The sequence below is a fragment of the Molossus molossus genome, unplaced genomic scaffold, assembly GCF_014108415.1.
Source record: "Molossus molossus isolate mMolMol1 unplaced genomic scaffold, mMolMol1.p scaffold_m16_p_16, whole genome shotgun sequence".
Lineage (NCBI taxonomy): Eukaryota > Metazoa > Chordata > Mammalia > Chiroptera > Molossidae > Molossus > Molossus molossus.
This window is the reverse complement of record NW_023425351.1, coordinates 8,614,246-8,631,429: the sequence shown is the minus strand read 5'-3', so window position 1 is coordinate 8,631,429 and position 17,184 is coordinate 8,614,246. Positions and strand designations below refer to the sequence as shown.

General features: G+C 38.0%; 1 protein-coding gene across 1 annotated transcript in view; it reads right to left on the bottom strand.

The window, feature by feature from the left end:
- PRKDC (protein kinase, DNA-activated, catalytic subunit) overlaps positions 1 to 17,184 on the bottom strand; it is a 261,857-nt gene that overhangs the window by 62,661 nt on the left and 182,012 nt on the right. Inside the window, exons 67-69 of the mRNA XM_036264464.1 lie at positions 16,762 to 16,870; positions 14,240 to 14,351; positions 828 to 1,017 (exon numbers count right to left, since the gene is read on the bottom strand). Of these exons, the coding sequence (XP_036120357.1) occupies positions 828 to 1,017; positions 14,240 to 14,351; positions 16,762 to 16,870 (411 nt within the window). The remainder of the gene's footprint in view (positions 1 to 827; positions 1,018 to 14,239; positions 14,352 to 16,761; positions 16,871 to 17,184) is intronic.

Genomic DNA, 17,184 nt, shown 5'->3' with positions numbered 1-17,184 from the left:
ATTAAAACAACCATCGAAAACCTCATACAAAGTAAAAGTACAGGACCAGATGGCTTCATTAGTGAATTCTAACAATCAATCAAATAAGATTTGATACCTATCCTTCTTAAACTATTCCAAAAAAATTGAAGAGGCACTACTTACTGTCACATTTTCTAAGGCCTCTTAAATACTTTACATGCAACTTTTAAGTAAAGCACAGTTATATATTAAGAAAAGGGTCATATTATCAAATGATAGAATTCCATAAGCTAAACCTAAATATAATTTGTAACTAACTGGAAAACATTCATTTTGCTAAAGAAGATCAAACCTGATATTAAACTAATTTTCTTTTTCAAGAAGAGACAATAATTATTTTGAAATGATTAACAACTATATAAAAACTCTGAGGCTTTCTGGATAATTTTAAGTAAGTGTTTATTTTCTTACAAAGAGAAAAACAAACAAACTACTAACTACTTAATTACCTTTAAGATTCAGATTTTAAAGAAAAGCTAAGTTAAACTAGAGCTAATTTGCCTTGGCCAGTTTGGCTCAGTGGTTGGAGCGTCGGCCCACGGACCAATGAGTCGTGGGTTCAATTCTGATCAAGGGCACTTACCTCGGGTGGGGTTCATCCAGGCCCTGGTTGGGGTCGTGCGGGAGGCAGCCACTTGACGTGTCCCTTTTACATCGATCTCTCTCTCTCTGTTCCTCTCTCTCCCTCCCACTCTATCTGCACAAAAAATGGAGAAACGTCCTCAGGTAAGGATAAAAAATAAAATAAAGTAGAGCTAATTTAAGAGAATGCTGTGATGAAGTAGAGGACATAAATGGATACCCACCTGCTTTCTCGCACTCTCTATCATCTTCATTTTCATGGAAAACTTACAGCTCTTAAGCAGAGAGCAGACATCTTCTCCCTGCTCCTGCACTTCCATCCTGTCGCTGGAATCTGCATCTCCATCCATGTTCATACTGTCATCGTCTGGGGGAAGAGTAAGTTTCTCTTCTATTTTGCTGAGAAAGAAACATCTACAAAGAAAAATAAGAATCAACGCTTCATGAAAGAAATCTTTGACATATAGGACACTATTGGATAGCATTTACAGGCAGAAACTTTATAGTTATTAAATTTTTGCTAATTTTCTGTACTGTAAATGTATACTCTAAGTACTGGATTTAATCTCCATTTTAATTAACCAACTCTTTAAACATCACCAAGGATATTTCACAGAATTTTCCAGATATCCTTTATTGTCTCCACCTCCACAAAATAAAGCATTTCAACTCACAATTTTCTCTCCAAATGAATGGACAATACCCCCTGTGTTGAGCCAAAAGTGTTGTTCTCCTTATATCTCCCAATCTAAAGTCCTATTCTCAAAGGTGAAAAATGTGACGCAGCAAACAGGTTATGGTCACTGAAAATATTAAAAGATAACACTGTATTGCTATAAAATTATTTTATTTGTATAACAATTTACATATTTGACTTTGTTCTAGTGATTTTATTTCCATTGTCAGTAACTCTGGCAAAACCTTAATATATAAAATTCACCCTGATCAAAAATCAGTGAACTTCCTGTTCATCCAGGAACTAATTTCAATTTCCTTAGAAAAACTGTGGCCAGATAAACTTGTATGTCTCATATATCTCTTTCTTTTGTTTTTTTGCTCATTCCACAGATACAAGCCTCTCTGATTATCTGCTTCTGTGTGCCTGCTCCCTACCCATTAAACAAAGGCACCCCTCCCTCCTGAGAGCTGATACTGTTTTTTAAGCTCTCAATTTTAATTATAAGAATAAGCAAGTAAAAGTGGTATAAAATAAGCACTTAATAAATATTTGAAAAAATAATGAATGAATGAAACACATATACTCCACTACCAGTATGAATAAAATGCTTTGGGCTCAGAGAAAGGAGGGGGACAAGATGAGTTTTTACAAAAAGAGGTGGACTTCTCCCTGGGCTGTGAAGAATGTATTCAATTTCAGGTAATAGAGGAGGTAAGTAAGCATCAGGTAGAATAAATAAATTAAACAAAGGCACAGAAGTCTTATAGTTCATAGCATGTTCTTTATCAGACTGTAGAGAATGGAACCAGGAAAAGAACCAGGTTTCTAAAAACAAGAGTTCTGGTTCTAGTAAGTCACTGTGAGCCACTAAAGCCCATCATTTTGCTGATAACAACTAGAAATTCTGGATAAAATGCTAAATGCAAACACCCAAGAACCCTAAGAGAGTATGACAGCAGACTAGATGCAGGGAAGTGACAACTGGGAGAGGGCACTACCATAGGGATGTTTCCTCTTGCTTTTTCTAATTTTGCCATGAGGGTGACAACAGTTGCAAAGTGGTATGGCAGCCTGAGTGACTAAAATCCTGATGGAAACTCTCTTGCATTGTCCGGAGAAACTTGCAAAGGAGCCCAGGCAGACCAAAGATTGTAATGGGAACCCTGGAGGGGAGAGAGCCAGAGAAGGAGCCTTTAATTCTGAACATGAAGCTGCACAGTTCTCAGCCTACCTCTGGAAGTCTGCACGGGCAGGACTGACTCAACACAGTGAAGGAAAGGCTTGAAAATTGAATTGAGCCCTGGCTCATTTGGCTCAGCAGTTAGAGTGTCAGCCTGTGGACTGAATGGTCTCGGGTTCAATTTCCTGTCAAGGGCACATACCTGGGTTGCAGGTTTGATCCCTGGCCCCGGTTGGGGTCATGCGGGAGGCAACCAATCAACGTGTCTCTTTCACACTGATGTCTCTCTCTCTTCCCCCTGCTCTTCCTCCCTTCCATTATATATAAAAATCAATGGAAAAATATCCTTGAGTGAAAATTAAAAAAAAAGAAAAGAAAACTGAATTGAAATTTGAGCCAAAAGAAGGCAAGACAAGAGTCTTCTATCCAAATCTATGTGGAATCATATAATATATATTCTCCTGAGATTTATAAAAGAACCCAAAGTCTACATAAGATAATATTCACACAATATAAAATTATAAAATTAATTGATATGTAAAGAACCAGGAAATTGTGTCTGTTGTGAATGGAAAACAGTCAATGCATGCCAACTCTAAAATGACTCAGATGTTGGAATGATAATATAAGGACTTTAATGCAGTTATTTTCACTATACTATAAGAGTAAAGACAAATACACATAAATTAAATGAAAAAGTAGGTATTTCAGTAGAAAGTATAAAAAGAACCAAATGGAAATTTTACAAATGAAAAATACAGTACCTGAAATAAAACATTCACAAATTTAAAAAGGAATGAAGACAACAGAGAAAAATGACAGTGAACTTGAAGACAGTTCAATAGGAATGAACTAGCCTGAAGAATAAAGAGAAAAAAGACTTATCTTAACAAAAATGAGCAGAGCTTAAGAAATCTGGGGACAATGTCAAAAGGTCTAATATGCATGTAATTGACATTCCACAAAGACAAAAAGGAAACTCAAGGGCAATAAAATATTTGAAGAAACAATGACAGAAATTTCCCAAATTTGGTGACATAAACATACAGATTCAAGAAGCTCAGCAAACCTCAAACAGGATGATAAATTCAAAGAAAACCACACCTACACACACAATCAAACCCCTGATAACTAAAGGTAAAAAAAAAAAAAAAATCTTGAAAACAAAATATAATACATTAGAAATAGGGGAAGAACAATTTGAAGAACCAATGTCTTTCTGTTCAGAAACATGAAGGCCAAATATACTGCTGAGGAGGAAGGGAACTCCACCCAGAATTCTACATCCAGAGAAAACATTCTTCAGGAATGACAGGGAAACAGACATCCTCAGATAAAGGAACACCAAGAGAATTCATCACAGGCAGACCTGCGCTACAAGAGCAGCGAAAGGAAAGTTTTCAGCTGAAGGAAAATGGTATCAGAGGGAAATCTGTATGTTCAGGAACATGAGCACTAGAAATGGTAAGCAAAAAAGACCCTTTCCTCATAAATTCTTTCAAATATGTAAAAAACTGTTTAAAGCAAAAATATTACCTATGATGTTTTCACTATGTTACAACATACACACACACACACACACACACACACCTGTATGTAAAGCATAACTCACTTTTGGCCTGGAACGGAATGCAGTATCTGTGAGATATGCCTGTATATCAATATAGCACTACTTTGACAAAATGATGAAAGGACATTTCATCAGAAAACATGGCAATTGTCAATGTATATGTGCTTAATAATAGAGTTCAAAATAAGTAAGGAAAAACAGACAGAATTAAAGAGAAAAACAGACAATTCCATAATCATAGCAGATTTTGACATCCCTATCTCAGCAGCTGATGGAACTATAAAAAAAAAAAAAAATCAGTGAAGACATACAGAATCTGAAAAATACATCAACTGCTTGATGTAATTGAAATTTATAAACATTACCTCCCCAAACTGCAGAATATACAGGGCTTTCAAGTGCACATAATATATTTAATAAAACAGACCATACGCTAGGTTATAAAACAAGTCTTAATAAATTAAAATGATAAAAACAAGACAGAGTGTGGTTTGTGACCACAATGGAATTAATTTAAAAATCATTAACTGTAAGAAGGACAGAATATTCATCTATTTGAAAATTAAAAAGTTCTAACTATTTCAAAAAGAAATCACATGAAAATTAACAAGTATTTTGAACTAAATGATAATGAAATAGAATATACCCACATTTGACGTATGTAGTTAATGTGGTGCTTAGTGAGATATGTGTAACTTTAAATGTTTATATTAGGGGGAATATATAAAATCAATGATCAAAGTTTCCACTCTAGCCCACTATCTATATGCATTATCAAAAATCTTCCCCAAAGGAAAACCCCAAGCTCATATAGTTTCACTGGTAAATTTTTTCAAATATTCAAGTAAGAAATAAAAAGGATCTTACATAAACTTTTCTAAAAGGGGGAAGGAAACATATTTTAACTCATTTTATGGGGACAGCATAACCCTAATACTAGAACCTGACAAAGATAATACAAAAAATAAAGTTATTGACCAATATCCCATTTAAATATAGACATTAAAATTCCTAAGAAAATATTAGCAAATCCAAGAATATAAAAAAGGGAGCATTATAACCACACAGTTCACCTCGAGAATGCAACATTTGTTTCCTATTCAAAGAGCAATCAATCAATCCACCATGAACACAACCAATGAGGGGTGATGTCATCAGTTGGAGAGACACGTTGTTCTTGAATTCAGTCCTCGGTACAAGAAAACCAGCTAACAACTACTCATGAACAAGACACCATTGTGGAAATCCTAGCACATGGGGATACATCTTAAGTGCCTCTCCACCAACTCCTGTAAACAGAGACTGAGACTGAGATGGATTGCATTCTAAGAGTAAGAGGAGCAGCTACACTATGACCACATTGTCCATTCCAGGCCCACATAGCACTGCTCTAAAAGGGCCCCCACCCCACCTCTGTCCCAGAGCCTACAGTTTCCCAAGTGACAAAAAGGGAAATGAATATCCAGCTACCCCAGTGGTGTGGGTCACTATTTGGTAGGCCCACTTGGATCTCATCTCACATGGATCATGAATCTGCAGGGCTTGATCATGCAAATTAGATTGTGACAGAGAAGGGGGTGGGGCTTAAAACAATAAGGGCTGGGATCTTGGCTGACTGGCTCCTATTCAATAGCAGTGCCCAAGTAGATACCCTAACCAGTGGCTCTACACATCTGCAGAGCCAAGAGACAGTGGCTCATTCTGACCAAGGAATTTGGCGGGCACTGGTCTGCCTGACTTGGGACCCCAAACAATGAGCCTGCTGGCCTTGGAGTATTTTGCCACTCTGTCCAGACAGGGAAGTTAATTTATATAGCTCTGCCTATCACTGAATGTAGCTTCCAGCCCTGAATGACTGACTGGCCAGGAAACCTGACTAGAGTACCCTGAAAGCTGCTTAGCCCAGCAGCACTAAAGCAGAGAGGCTGACCAATGGCTCTGAGCCACACCAGTGGCCCCATCTGGCCAGGGAGCTTGGTACACAGATGAGCCTGATTTGCTTCCAAAATAAGAGACTTACCAGCGTTGGGGTCTGTTCTTTGGCTCAGCTCAGGCAGGGAAGCTAATCTGTAGCCACATCCACTGATGAATACAACTTCCAACCCTGGCAACCAGGACACTTAACCAGAGCTATGGAAATCTGTGTAGCCAGCCCTGTAACCCGTAGTACAGTAGCACTTGAGCAGAGAGCTTAGCTTGCAGCCCTGTGTCAGCAGAGCCAGTACGGTGGACCCATCTGACAAGAGAACTTGGTGTGCAGTTCTGCCCTAAACAAAGTTCACTGCCAGCTCTAGGGCCCATTCTGCTGCCCCACCGAGGCAGGAAAGATAATTTATAGTCCCACCCACACTGTCCTGACCAGGAAACCTAACCAGAGCTCCCCAGAATCTGTATCTCATCCTACAACCCTGATTATAGCAGCACTTGAGCAGAAAGCCCAGATGGAGGCCCTGCCCACCTAAGCCAGGATAGTGGTCCATCAGGCCAGGGAACTTGGTACATTTCTCTGCTTAACCTGATTTCCAAACAAGGTCTATATGGTAGCCCCACATAGACAGGGAAACTGATCTGTATGACTGCCTAAGGCTGAATAGAGCCTTCAGCTCATCTGACCAGGTGACCTTACCAGAGCACATGGGAAATTGCGTAGCCTATCCTACAGCCTCACTTACAGTGGTACTAGAGCAAAGAGTACAGACAGTGTCTTTCCCTCTCTACAGAGTAAAACCAGTGGCTCTATCCAGCCATGGAATTCGGTGCACAGTCCTGCCTGATTTGGATCCCCACACAACAAGGTGTGCAGGCTCTGGAACAGTTCTACTGCAAGCTAATTCATAGCCCTGCCTGCTGCTGATTATAGCAACCAGTTCTGACCATCTAGGAAGTCTGACAAGAGAATACAGGCCACTGTGGAGTCCATATTATAGCTGTACATGGGCAGGGAAGCAAGTCAGTTATCCTATCCAACTGTTCTCAGCAAGCAACACCCCCGCCCCTGACATCAGAGATCATGTAGTGATTGTGCCCAAAAATAGACTCTGATAGCAAACCCCACCTGCCCAAGGATGCTACCAGCTGACATACAGAATCCAAAGCTGAGCCTACTGGTGAAGGACTGTCTCTGCCAAAGCAAACCTGTAAAGTCATAGATACCAAAGCAAGAAATCAAGGATTATATAAAATCAGTTAAACATGATACCACCAAAGCTAATAAAACTCCAATAACTGACCCTAAAGAAATGGGGATCTATGAACTACCTGACAAATAATTCAGAATAATCATCTTAACAAAGTTTAGGAAACTACAAGAACATACAGACAATTAAACAAAATCAGAAAATCAATGCATGAACAATTCAAGAAATTCAACAAAAAACAGAAACCAGAAAGAAAAAAAGAAAGAAAGAAATCCTAGAGTTGAAGACTACAATGACTGAACTAAAGAATTCAATGGGGAACCTCAGAAGCAGAATCGACCATTAAGAAAAAAAAAATCAGTGAAATTATCCTGTTAGAGGAGCTAAAAGCAAAAAGAATGAAAGATTGAAGAAAGCTTATGGACTTCAGGGACAGCAAAAAAAAAAAAAAAAAAAAAAACCCAAAAAAACAATACAAACATACCTCGAAGATATTGTGGGTTTGGCTCCAGACTACTGCAAGAGAGTACTGTGATAAAGTGAGTCATATTTTTGCTGGTAGAGGGTCTTGCCTTTAGTTTGTAAAAAATGCAACCTCTGTGAAGTGTAATAAAGCAAAGCAGAATAAAATAAGGTTTATCTGTATACCCAATATGGGAATCTCAGAGCAGAACTGAAAAAAGGACATAAAGTATATTTAAAGTAATGGCTGAAAACTTCCCAAAGAGAAAAATGGAGTGCCAGATCCATGAGGCCCAAAAGACCCAAAATATGTTGAACTTGAATAGGGCCACACTGAGACATATAATAAAATTGTCAAAAGTCAATGACAAAGACTTCTGAAAGTAGCAAGAGAAAAGCAACCCATGAGATAGAAGGGAAACCCCATAGGGCTACAGACGAAGTTCTCAAAAGAAACTTTTCAGATCAAGAGATTGAGATTATATATTCAAGATATTGAAAGAAGAAACTGTCAACCAAGAATATTGTACCTGGAAAAACTATCCTTCCAAAATGAAGAAGAGATCAAGACTTTCCTGAGCAAACAAAAGCTGAGCTCATCACCATCCGACCTGCCTTACAAGAAATGATAAAGAAAGTTCTTCAAGTGGAAAAGGATTTTCATTAACATTATAAAAGCATATAAAGTTAGTATAAAGTTCACTGGTGATGGTAAATATGTAGCCAAAGTCAGATTCTCTAATATGGTAATAGTGGTACATAATTACAACTCTAGCTTAACAGTTAAAAAAAAAAGAAGTATTAAAAATAGCCACAATTATAATAATTTGTTACTGAATACACAATATAAAAATATGTAAATTATAACATTAATATTCTAAAATGTGAGGGGCATCAGGAAGTAAAAGCATAAAGTTTAAGAATGCTACCATAGCTAAGTTGTTATAAACTTTTTTTTTTTTTTTTTTTTATCCTCATCCGAGGACATTTTTCCATTTTTTGTTCAGGTAGAGTGGGAGGGAGAGAGGGGAACAGAGAGAGAGAGAGAGAAACATCGACGTGAAAGGAACACATCGAGTGGCTGCCACCCACACAACTGACCAGGGCCGGGGACAAACTGCAACCGAGGTACGCGCCCTTAGCGGGAACCGAACCCGGGTCTCTCAGGACCGCAGGCCGACGCTCTAACCGCTGAGCCAAACCGGCCAGGGCAGTTGTTATAAACTTAAAATAAGGCATTATAAAATAAGGTATTTTATGTCAGCTTCATGGTAATCACAAAGGAAAAACTTGTAGTAGTTATACAAAAGATCATGATAAAGAAGTCAAAACATACCTGTACAAAAAGTCATCAAATCGTAAAAGACAACAGTAGGAAAAGAAAAGAAATAATGGATCTACAAAACAGTCAGAAAACAATGAACAAAATAGCAACAGTAAGTCCCTATCAATAATGATGTTAACCATAAATAGATTAATTCTGCAATTAGAAGACACAGAATGGCTGAATTGATTTAAAAAATAAGATCCAACCATATGCTCATATGCTGCCTACAAGAGACTTACTTACTTTAGCTTGAAAGACACAAACTATCTACGAGTAAAGGGATGAAAAGGGATAAATGGCAACTAAAAAAAAAGCCAGGAGTAGTTATATTATATCCGACTTTAAGCTAACAATGGTAGAAGGACACAAAGAAAAGGATTATGTACTAATAAAGGGGTCAATCTGTCAAGAAGACAACAATTATAAATATGTATGCACCCAGTGTCAGAGCACCTAAATATATAAAGCAAATACTAACAGAACTACAAACAAACAAAACCCCCAGCACTACAATAATATTTGGAGACTTGTAATATCCTACTCTTAACAATGCATAGATCATCCAGAGACTCAATAAGTAAACAGCAGATTTAAATGACACTACAGACCAAATGGACCTAATAAACATATACACAATAAAGAAGAAACACAATATGATAAACTAAACTGATTCACAAAAAGCCTTTGTCAAAATTCAATACCCATTCATCATAAAACAAAATAAACTTTTCAGAAAATCAGTACCAAAGCAGCGAATATTTCAAAAACAACATTTAAAAAAAACAAACAAAAAACCCTCAACTTACTTTAGTGCCAAAAAAAGATAAAATAGGAACAAATCTAACAAAAACATCCAAGATACCCATATTGAAAAAATACAAACCATTGAAATTAAAGAGGACTTAAACAGAGAAACATACTACATTCTTCAATTGGAAAACCGTATTGTTAAGATGGCAACTCCTTACATTTATCTACAGTTAAAATTCCAATCAGCCCGGCGATGTGGCTCAGTTGTTGAGCATTGACCCATGCACCAAGAGACTGCCAGTTCGATTCCCGGTCAGGGCACATGCCCAGGTTGTGGGCACATGCCCAGGTTGTGGGCCCGATCCCCAGTGGGAGGCATGCAGGAGGCAGCCAATCAGTGTTCTCTCTCATCGATGTTTCTATCTCTCTCTCCCTCTCCCTTCCTCTCTCTCTAAAATCAATAAAAAATATATATATTTTTTTCTTTTGTTTTATCCTCACCAGAGGACATTTGTGCATTCATCTTCAGAAAAAGTAAGAGGGAGAGAAAGAGGAAGAGAGAGAGAGAAACATCGATGTGAGAGAGACACATCGACTGGTTGCCACCCACATGACCCCAACCAGGGCCGGAGACAAACTGCAACCGAGGTACGTGCCCTTAGTGGGAACTGAACCTGGGTCTCTCTGAGCTGTGGGCTGAAGCTCTAACTGCTGAGCCAAACTGGCCAGAACAAGAAAAAAAATATTTATTTTTTTAATTTTTTAATTTTTTAAAATTAATTAATTTATTTTTGTTACAGATGTTTCTGCTCCCCCCTAACTGATCCCCCCTCCCCCTCCTTCCCTGCCCTGTCCCCAGCTTTGTTGTCCATGTCCATTGTTCATGCATACATGCATATAAGTTCTGTGGTTTATCTCTCCACCACCCCCTCTTCTGGGGACTGTCAGTCTGTACTCCACTTCCAAAATATATAGAGTGCTCATACAGCTCAACAAAAGAAAGATTAAGAACCCAATTAAAAAATGGGCAAAGAAACTAAATAGACACCTCTCTAAACAGGACATACAAATGGCTAAGAGACATATGAAGAAATGCTCAACATCACTAATCATCAGAGATATGCAAATTAAAACAACAATGAGGTATCACCTCACACTTGTCAGAATGGCCGCCATCAACAAATCATCAAACAACAAGTGTTGGCGAGGGTGTGGAGAAAAGGGGACTCTAGGACACTGCTGGTGGGAATGCAGACTGGTGCAGCCACTATGGAAAACAATATAGTGGTACCTCAAAAAATTAAAAATTGATCTGCCATTTGACCCAGTGATCACACTTCTAGGAATATACGCTAAGAAGCCTGAAACACCAATCAGAAAGAATATGTGTACCCCCATGTTCGTAGCAGCACTATTTACAATAGCTAAGATCTGGAAACAGCCCAAATGTCCATCAGTAGACAAATGGATAAAAAAGCTGTGGTACATATGGACAATGGAGCACTATGCAGCTGTAAGAAAAAATATTTTTTTAAAAATTCCAATCAAACTCTCAGATATATTTGGTAGAAATTGACAAGCAGATTCTAAAACATATATATAAGTGTAAATAATCTAAAATAAAGCACTTTTCATAAAGAAAAACAAAGTTGAAATGCCTTATCTGACTAAAAACTTACTATAAATCAACAGTCATGAGGACAGTTCAATACTGTGAAAAGATGTGCACATAAATCAAGGAATAGAACAGACCATTCAAAAACACCCACACACACATGGTCAATGATTTTCAAAACAGGTGCCAAGCCAACACAATTATGAAAAGTAAGACTTCTCAGTAAATGGGATTAGACAACTAGATATTCATATGGAAAAAGTGAACATCTACCCCTACCTTATACCTTCTACAAAAATCATCTTCCACTGGTTCATAGATCTAAATGTAAGAACTGGTCCTGACCAGTTTGGTTCAGTGGTTAGAGGGTTGGCCCGAGGACCAGAGAGACCCGGGTTCGGTTCCCACTAAGGGCATGCACCTCGGTTGCAGTTTGTCCCTGGCCCTGGCTGGGGTTGTTGTGGGTGGCAACTAGTCGCTGTGTCTCCCTCACATTGATGTTTCTCTCTCTCTCTCCTCTCTCTCTCCCCCTCTGGCTCTATCTGAGGATAAATGCAAAAATGTCCTCGGGCGAGGATAAAAGAAATAAAATAAAATAAATAAATGTAAGAACTACTTAAAACTGTAACATTTCTAGAAGAAAGAAAGAAAAAAAAAAACTAGGAAAATAATTTTGCAAGATGAGCCTGGAATATCAGCTTGAAGGGGCTCCTGCTAGTCAAATCTCAGACAATTTGAACATGAAATAAATAAGGACAGTAACAAATTACATTCCATTAAATAAAATTAGAGTCCATGAGCCTATATTAATAATTAAAATATAAGTAAATAAATAAATAGAAGGGGGAGAAGGGAGGACACTTCCTTATAATAAGATGTAGACTGACAAACACGGAACAAGTGGTGGGAAAATCACCACCTAGCAACTGCTATTGTCAAGACTGGCTTGAGCTAAGAGAAATGCACAGATATGAAATGTACAGGAGTCTGTCTCATGAGAAGTAGGATATATACAAGTCTCAAAGTATCTCACACATTGCTTATTAGGTGCAAAGAAAATAAACAGGCATTTACACTGGAGAGACAAGACAATATTTTAACTAGGCAATCAAAATTACTCTTATCAGTAAAAGGTAGGTGGGACTCTCTGCTGTCAGATGTGAGAGCCTGAGAGGATACTTCCCTTCAGTAGTATTCTGGCCAGGGATGTGTCGTCTGAATCTAACAGTGAGGATACACAGACAAACCCAGACTAAGGAACTGTTCCAAATTAAAGAAGACTAAAAGATATATCAACTAAATGCAGTATATTAATTCCAGACGAGATCCTGTCTTAGAAAGGGAGGAACTGTTTTAAAGGACTTTAATGTGACACTTGATAAAACTGAAATTGGGGCCATAGATTGAAAATGAAAATCGTAAAGTTATTCTGGCACCTTGGGTACATAAGAGAATACTCTTTTTCTTCGGAAATGTCCACTAATAAGTAAAGAGGTAAAGATTCTTAATGGATGTGACTTATTCTCAAATGTTTCACAAAATAAATGTGTATGTGGAGAATAAAAAAACTAATGTGGTAACTAACATGTTAAAAATGTCAAAAAACAGTGAATCAGGGTAAAAGGTACGCAGGAGAGTGAAGGAACAGAAAACAGGCCTCTTCGTTTCTTTGTTGTGGCCTTTCCACAATTTATGAAAAGCACCTGGTAATTAAATCCTGAGACTGTTGGCTCCTCTGCTCAAACAGGGACAAGATAAGACTGCCCTCTTGCATCCCCCTCCACCCAGCTGCTTTTACAGCTTCAGGCTGTTCAGCAAGAAGTCAAATTAGAACTCCTCCTCTCCCTCTCCACTTCCCCATCTCCTTCAAACAGGCCTCCCCTTTGAACTCTTCTTAATTTTTTTTCTAAGCTTGTTTTACAGGCTTGAGAAAATACTGATACATCACATCCTCAGTACATCTGCCTGACTACCTCCTGGAAAGCGAACAAACTAACTTTTCAAAATAATCCTCAGCATCTGGCTAACTTAACACAACCCCCTCCCTTCCTAATCACGTAGCTCACAAGCCACTCTCTCTCTGCGCAGGTACTGTCCCATCAATATTTGGCGCTTTCTTCCCTTGGAAAGTAAGATAAATTTCCTCCCTGCATTTCTTCTTCTCTGTGAATTCTGTCACAGCCCATGTCACCGGTCAAGCCCTATCAAAGAGTTATACTTTCTTTGCCACTTTTCTACGGATAAAAACTTAGCCCCCAAATAAAACGTATAAGAATTAAAAGTATAAAAAATTAATTTTAAATACAATGGCAAGACTATCACATGTGGGATCAGTCTCCTTGAGTCCTACTTACTGTGTATATTTGCACAAAATAATTCACAACCTCTCTGGATCTATTGCCTCTTCTCCTAAATTTATGATTAATAATTGCATATGCATTATCCAGGGTTGTTAAAGGTTGAGGAAAAGAAAATGATTTCACATCTGGTAAAGTGATATATATATGTAATGGAGTTGGGAGACAGGAAAATTATAACAATAGAATAAAAAATCATTAAGCAGTATTTTCTTTGCTGCCATATCACTACCATTTTGGCCTGAGACAGAAGCACATGGACCACTGTCCCTGCTGCTCCCTGGCCTTCTCCCACTGCCAGAGCATGCTTATAATCAACCATCAGCACAAGAAGAATTCAAAATGATTGGGCAGCAATTCCCCCATAGGGGACAAGTGGGGACAAAGGACAGACACATTGCCAACATGGAGAATTTTATTAGTACTGCTTAAATGGAAAATGAGAGATATCAACACTAGATTCAAACCCACATTTTTCTAAACAACAGTTTGGGAGAAAATCAGTTCTAGTTAATGTCATAAAATAATCCATATTCAACTCAAAAGGATCACAGCTTACCGATTTGTGATGATATCATCCCAGATGTTCATGGGATCCATTATAACATCTGGGTATCTGTTTGTCCAGGTTCTTAGAAGTCTCTTAAGGGGAACTTGAGATGATAAATTACCTAAAAATAATATTAGAGGATGATTATATCCACAGCTCAATGACAAGACCAACTTACAATGTAGGGCTGTCATTAGTAAACAGAAACTTAATTCAAATTTCTTGTCCAAATTTTAAAATCTTGTCTCTTCTTTCACATCAGGAACACAAAGTTACCATATTAATCTAATATATTCTGACATTAAAACTCAATTTCTTAGGAATATAAAGTGAGAAAACAAATATAAAATTTTTACATTTAGTAAAGGTCCACTTCACCCACAATTCCAAAGTAAAAAAACCACTAAAAGCTAAAAAGGATTTTCATGGGGTTGCAGCCAATTGTCTTGGCAAAATCTGATCTAAATTGGCATAGGGCCACTGATAGTCCTTGTTTATATGAATATTCACCACTAAAGCTAGAGATGCATGGTTGTATTTAATTATGGAATAATGCCCAGGTCCTGATGTGTGCACAAGGTTACATAATAATATTAATATCAGAAACTATATGGCTTGAAGGTGCAGTAGAATAGTAAGAAGCTAGAAAAATTCCTGGGCAAGTGGAATGGGGAAACTGAAAAGAAAATTAAATAAGGCCAAACAGTTTGGGCAGCCTGCAGCCAGCTTGTGAACCCCAAGACTTATCTTCCCCAAATAAGGACACTTGAGAGCAAAAGGTTAATACTCTCCCGCATAACCAGAGAATACATAGCTTAAATCATCCTGGCCAGGAAAAGTGAAAAAAGACCCAATTAGTGCCGTTTGTGCCAGCTAAACCCAAGGACAAATAAAGTCTGGCGGACAAACAACAAAACCCCAAAAGTGTTTGGATGGTATCACTTGGGGGAAAGGAAGAGTTTTATCTCACCCACTAAACAAAGAAGTCATCTGCCTTAGAACTTGCCAGACAAGATGACCAGATATATGTACAAACATTCCATGATAAGACACAACAATGTAGAAGGGAACTCTGAAACCTCTTCTGCTACCCAAGATACCTATCAGGGGAACTTTGAAACCTATAGGGGGAAGGGTATAAACCCCTTGAACCTCCACTAGGTGGCATGCTCAGACTAGCTGAGTTATCTACTTGGGCTTTATGCCAAGTGTTTTAATAAATTCACTTGCTTTACTTCAACACTGCTATCACTCAGCTGAAATTTTTTTTGCGTGAATGACAAAAGCTGAGGAGGGGAGACCACCCCCTCTGACTCAGAGGGTGTCCAGTAACAAAGGGTTTTGGAAAAGGGATTCATAATAATTATAAAATTGAAATTTAACATTGTTAATGTTTAAATCTTTAGTTTTCTTTCTTTATTGCTGGAAAGTAGTGGTTAAGAACACAAGCTTAAATCAGACAGTTCTGGGTTCAAAATCTGGATCTTTCACTTTAATAATGTGGGAAACATTTAATCTTTAAGCCTCTATAAAATAAGTAGAAAGAATCTTCATCTCTTAAAGCTGTTATAAAAACTAGATAATGCAGCCCAGTGGGTATGACTCAGTGGTTGAGCATTGACCCATGCACCAAGAGGTTGCTGATTCAATTCCCGGTCAGGGAACATGCCCAGGTTGTGGGCCAAATCCCCAGTGGGGAGCTTGCAGGAGGTGGTCAATGGATGCTCTCTCTCATCGATGTTTCTATCTCTCTCTCCCTCTCCCTTCCTCTCTCTCTAAAAAATCAATAAAGAAAAAAAAAAACTAGATAATACAGAAAAAAGATATTAATATGACTCCTGAAAAATACAAAGCACTTAATGAATTATTAGTACTCTAAAAAGTGTCTTTCATATTATTTTTAATTATTTAGAACAAAAATTAAAATTGAGATTTACAACGAAGTACCCTTTCCCTTTGGCTCTGGGTGGCCTCCTATAGACACAAGGATGAAGTCCACTTGGTGGTGGCAGAAAGACCACTGTCTGTGCGCTGCATCCTCCCTCCCCTCAGGCCAGGACACTTGGAGCCAGTCACAGAATTCCTGGCACCACAAGGGATGCTGCAGGCTTTCTGTCAGGCAGGCATTCTGCAAACCCCTCTCCCACTTCCACAGTGAACCCAGGCCCCTCCTCCAGGAACCTTTTGCACCCCTCAGTCCAGGCAGGTTCTGTCATCTGAGTTTCACATGGGATCCTGTGCACGCCTCTGCCTCAGAAGGTATCATAATTGTGTTGAAATTATCCCACTATTTTGAATGCTTCTCAAGCTGAGCAGTCTGTTTTATTTGGCTATGCATTTCAGTACCCAGACTAGTACTTGACCATTTCAAACATACATTTCAATAATCTCAAAATAGATATTTGTAGAATGAATTCAAAGTAGTTTCTAATCCATATATTTAAAAAACATATTTCCACTAAGAAAAAAAAATCAGATAAAATTCTTCTATAAATATAAAAGAAAAAAGTAATAGTAGCTTTAAAAATTACCTTGTTTACTTATAAAGCTGATGAATTCCTGAATTTCTATTAAAGTTTGTACAGACTGCAATTTGGTGAGTCTACTTCTGTGTAAAAGCACATCAATGCTAGAATAGTTCTGGAAAAAAGGCATTTAGTATGGTTTACAAATCAATTTAAGGCTTTAAATATTAATATAGTTCTATAAAATGTGAAATATAGCAACTACCATACAACTACATCATACAATGTGTCTCAGTGTGATTAATAATTAGGTTATACAAGCAATGAAAACAATTTCATTTTTATGTTAATCTTCACCCAAGGACATTTTTCCATTTGTCTTCAGATAAGAGTGGGAAGGGGGGGAGGTAGAGAAACATCCATGCAAGAGAGACACATTGACCAGCTGCCTCCTGCAGACCCTGACCAGGGCCAGGACCTAAACTGCAA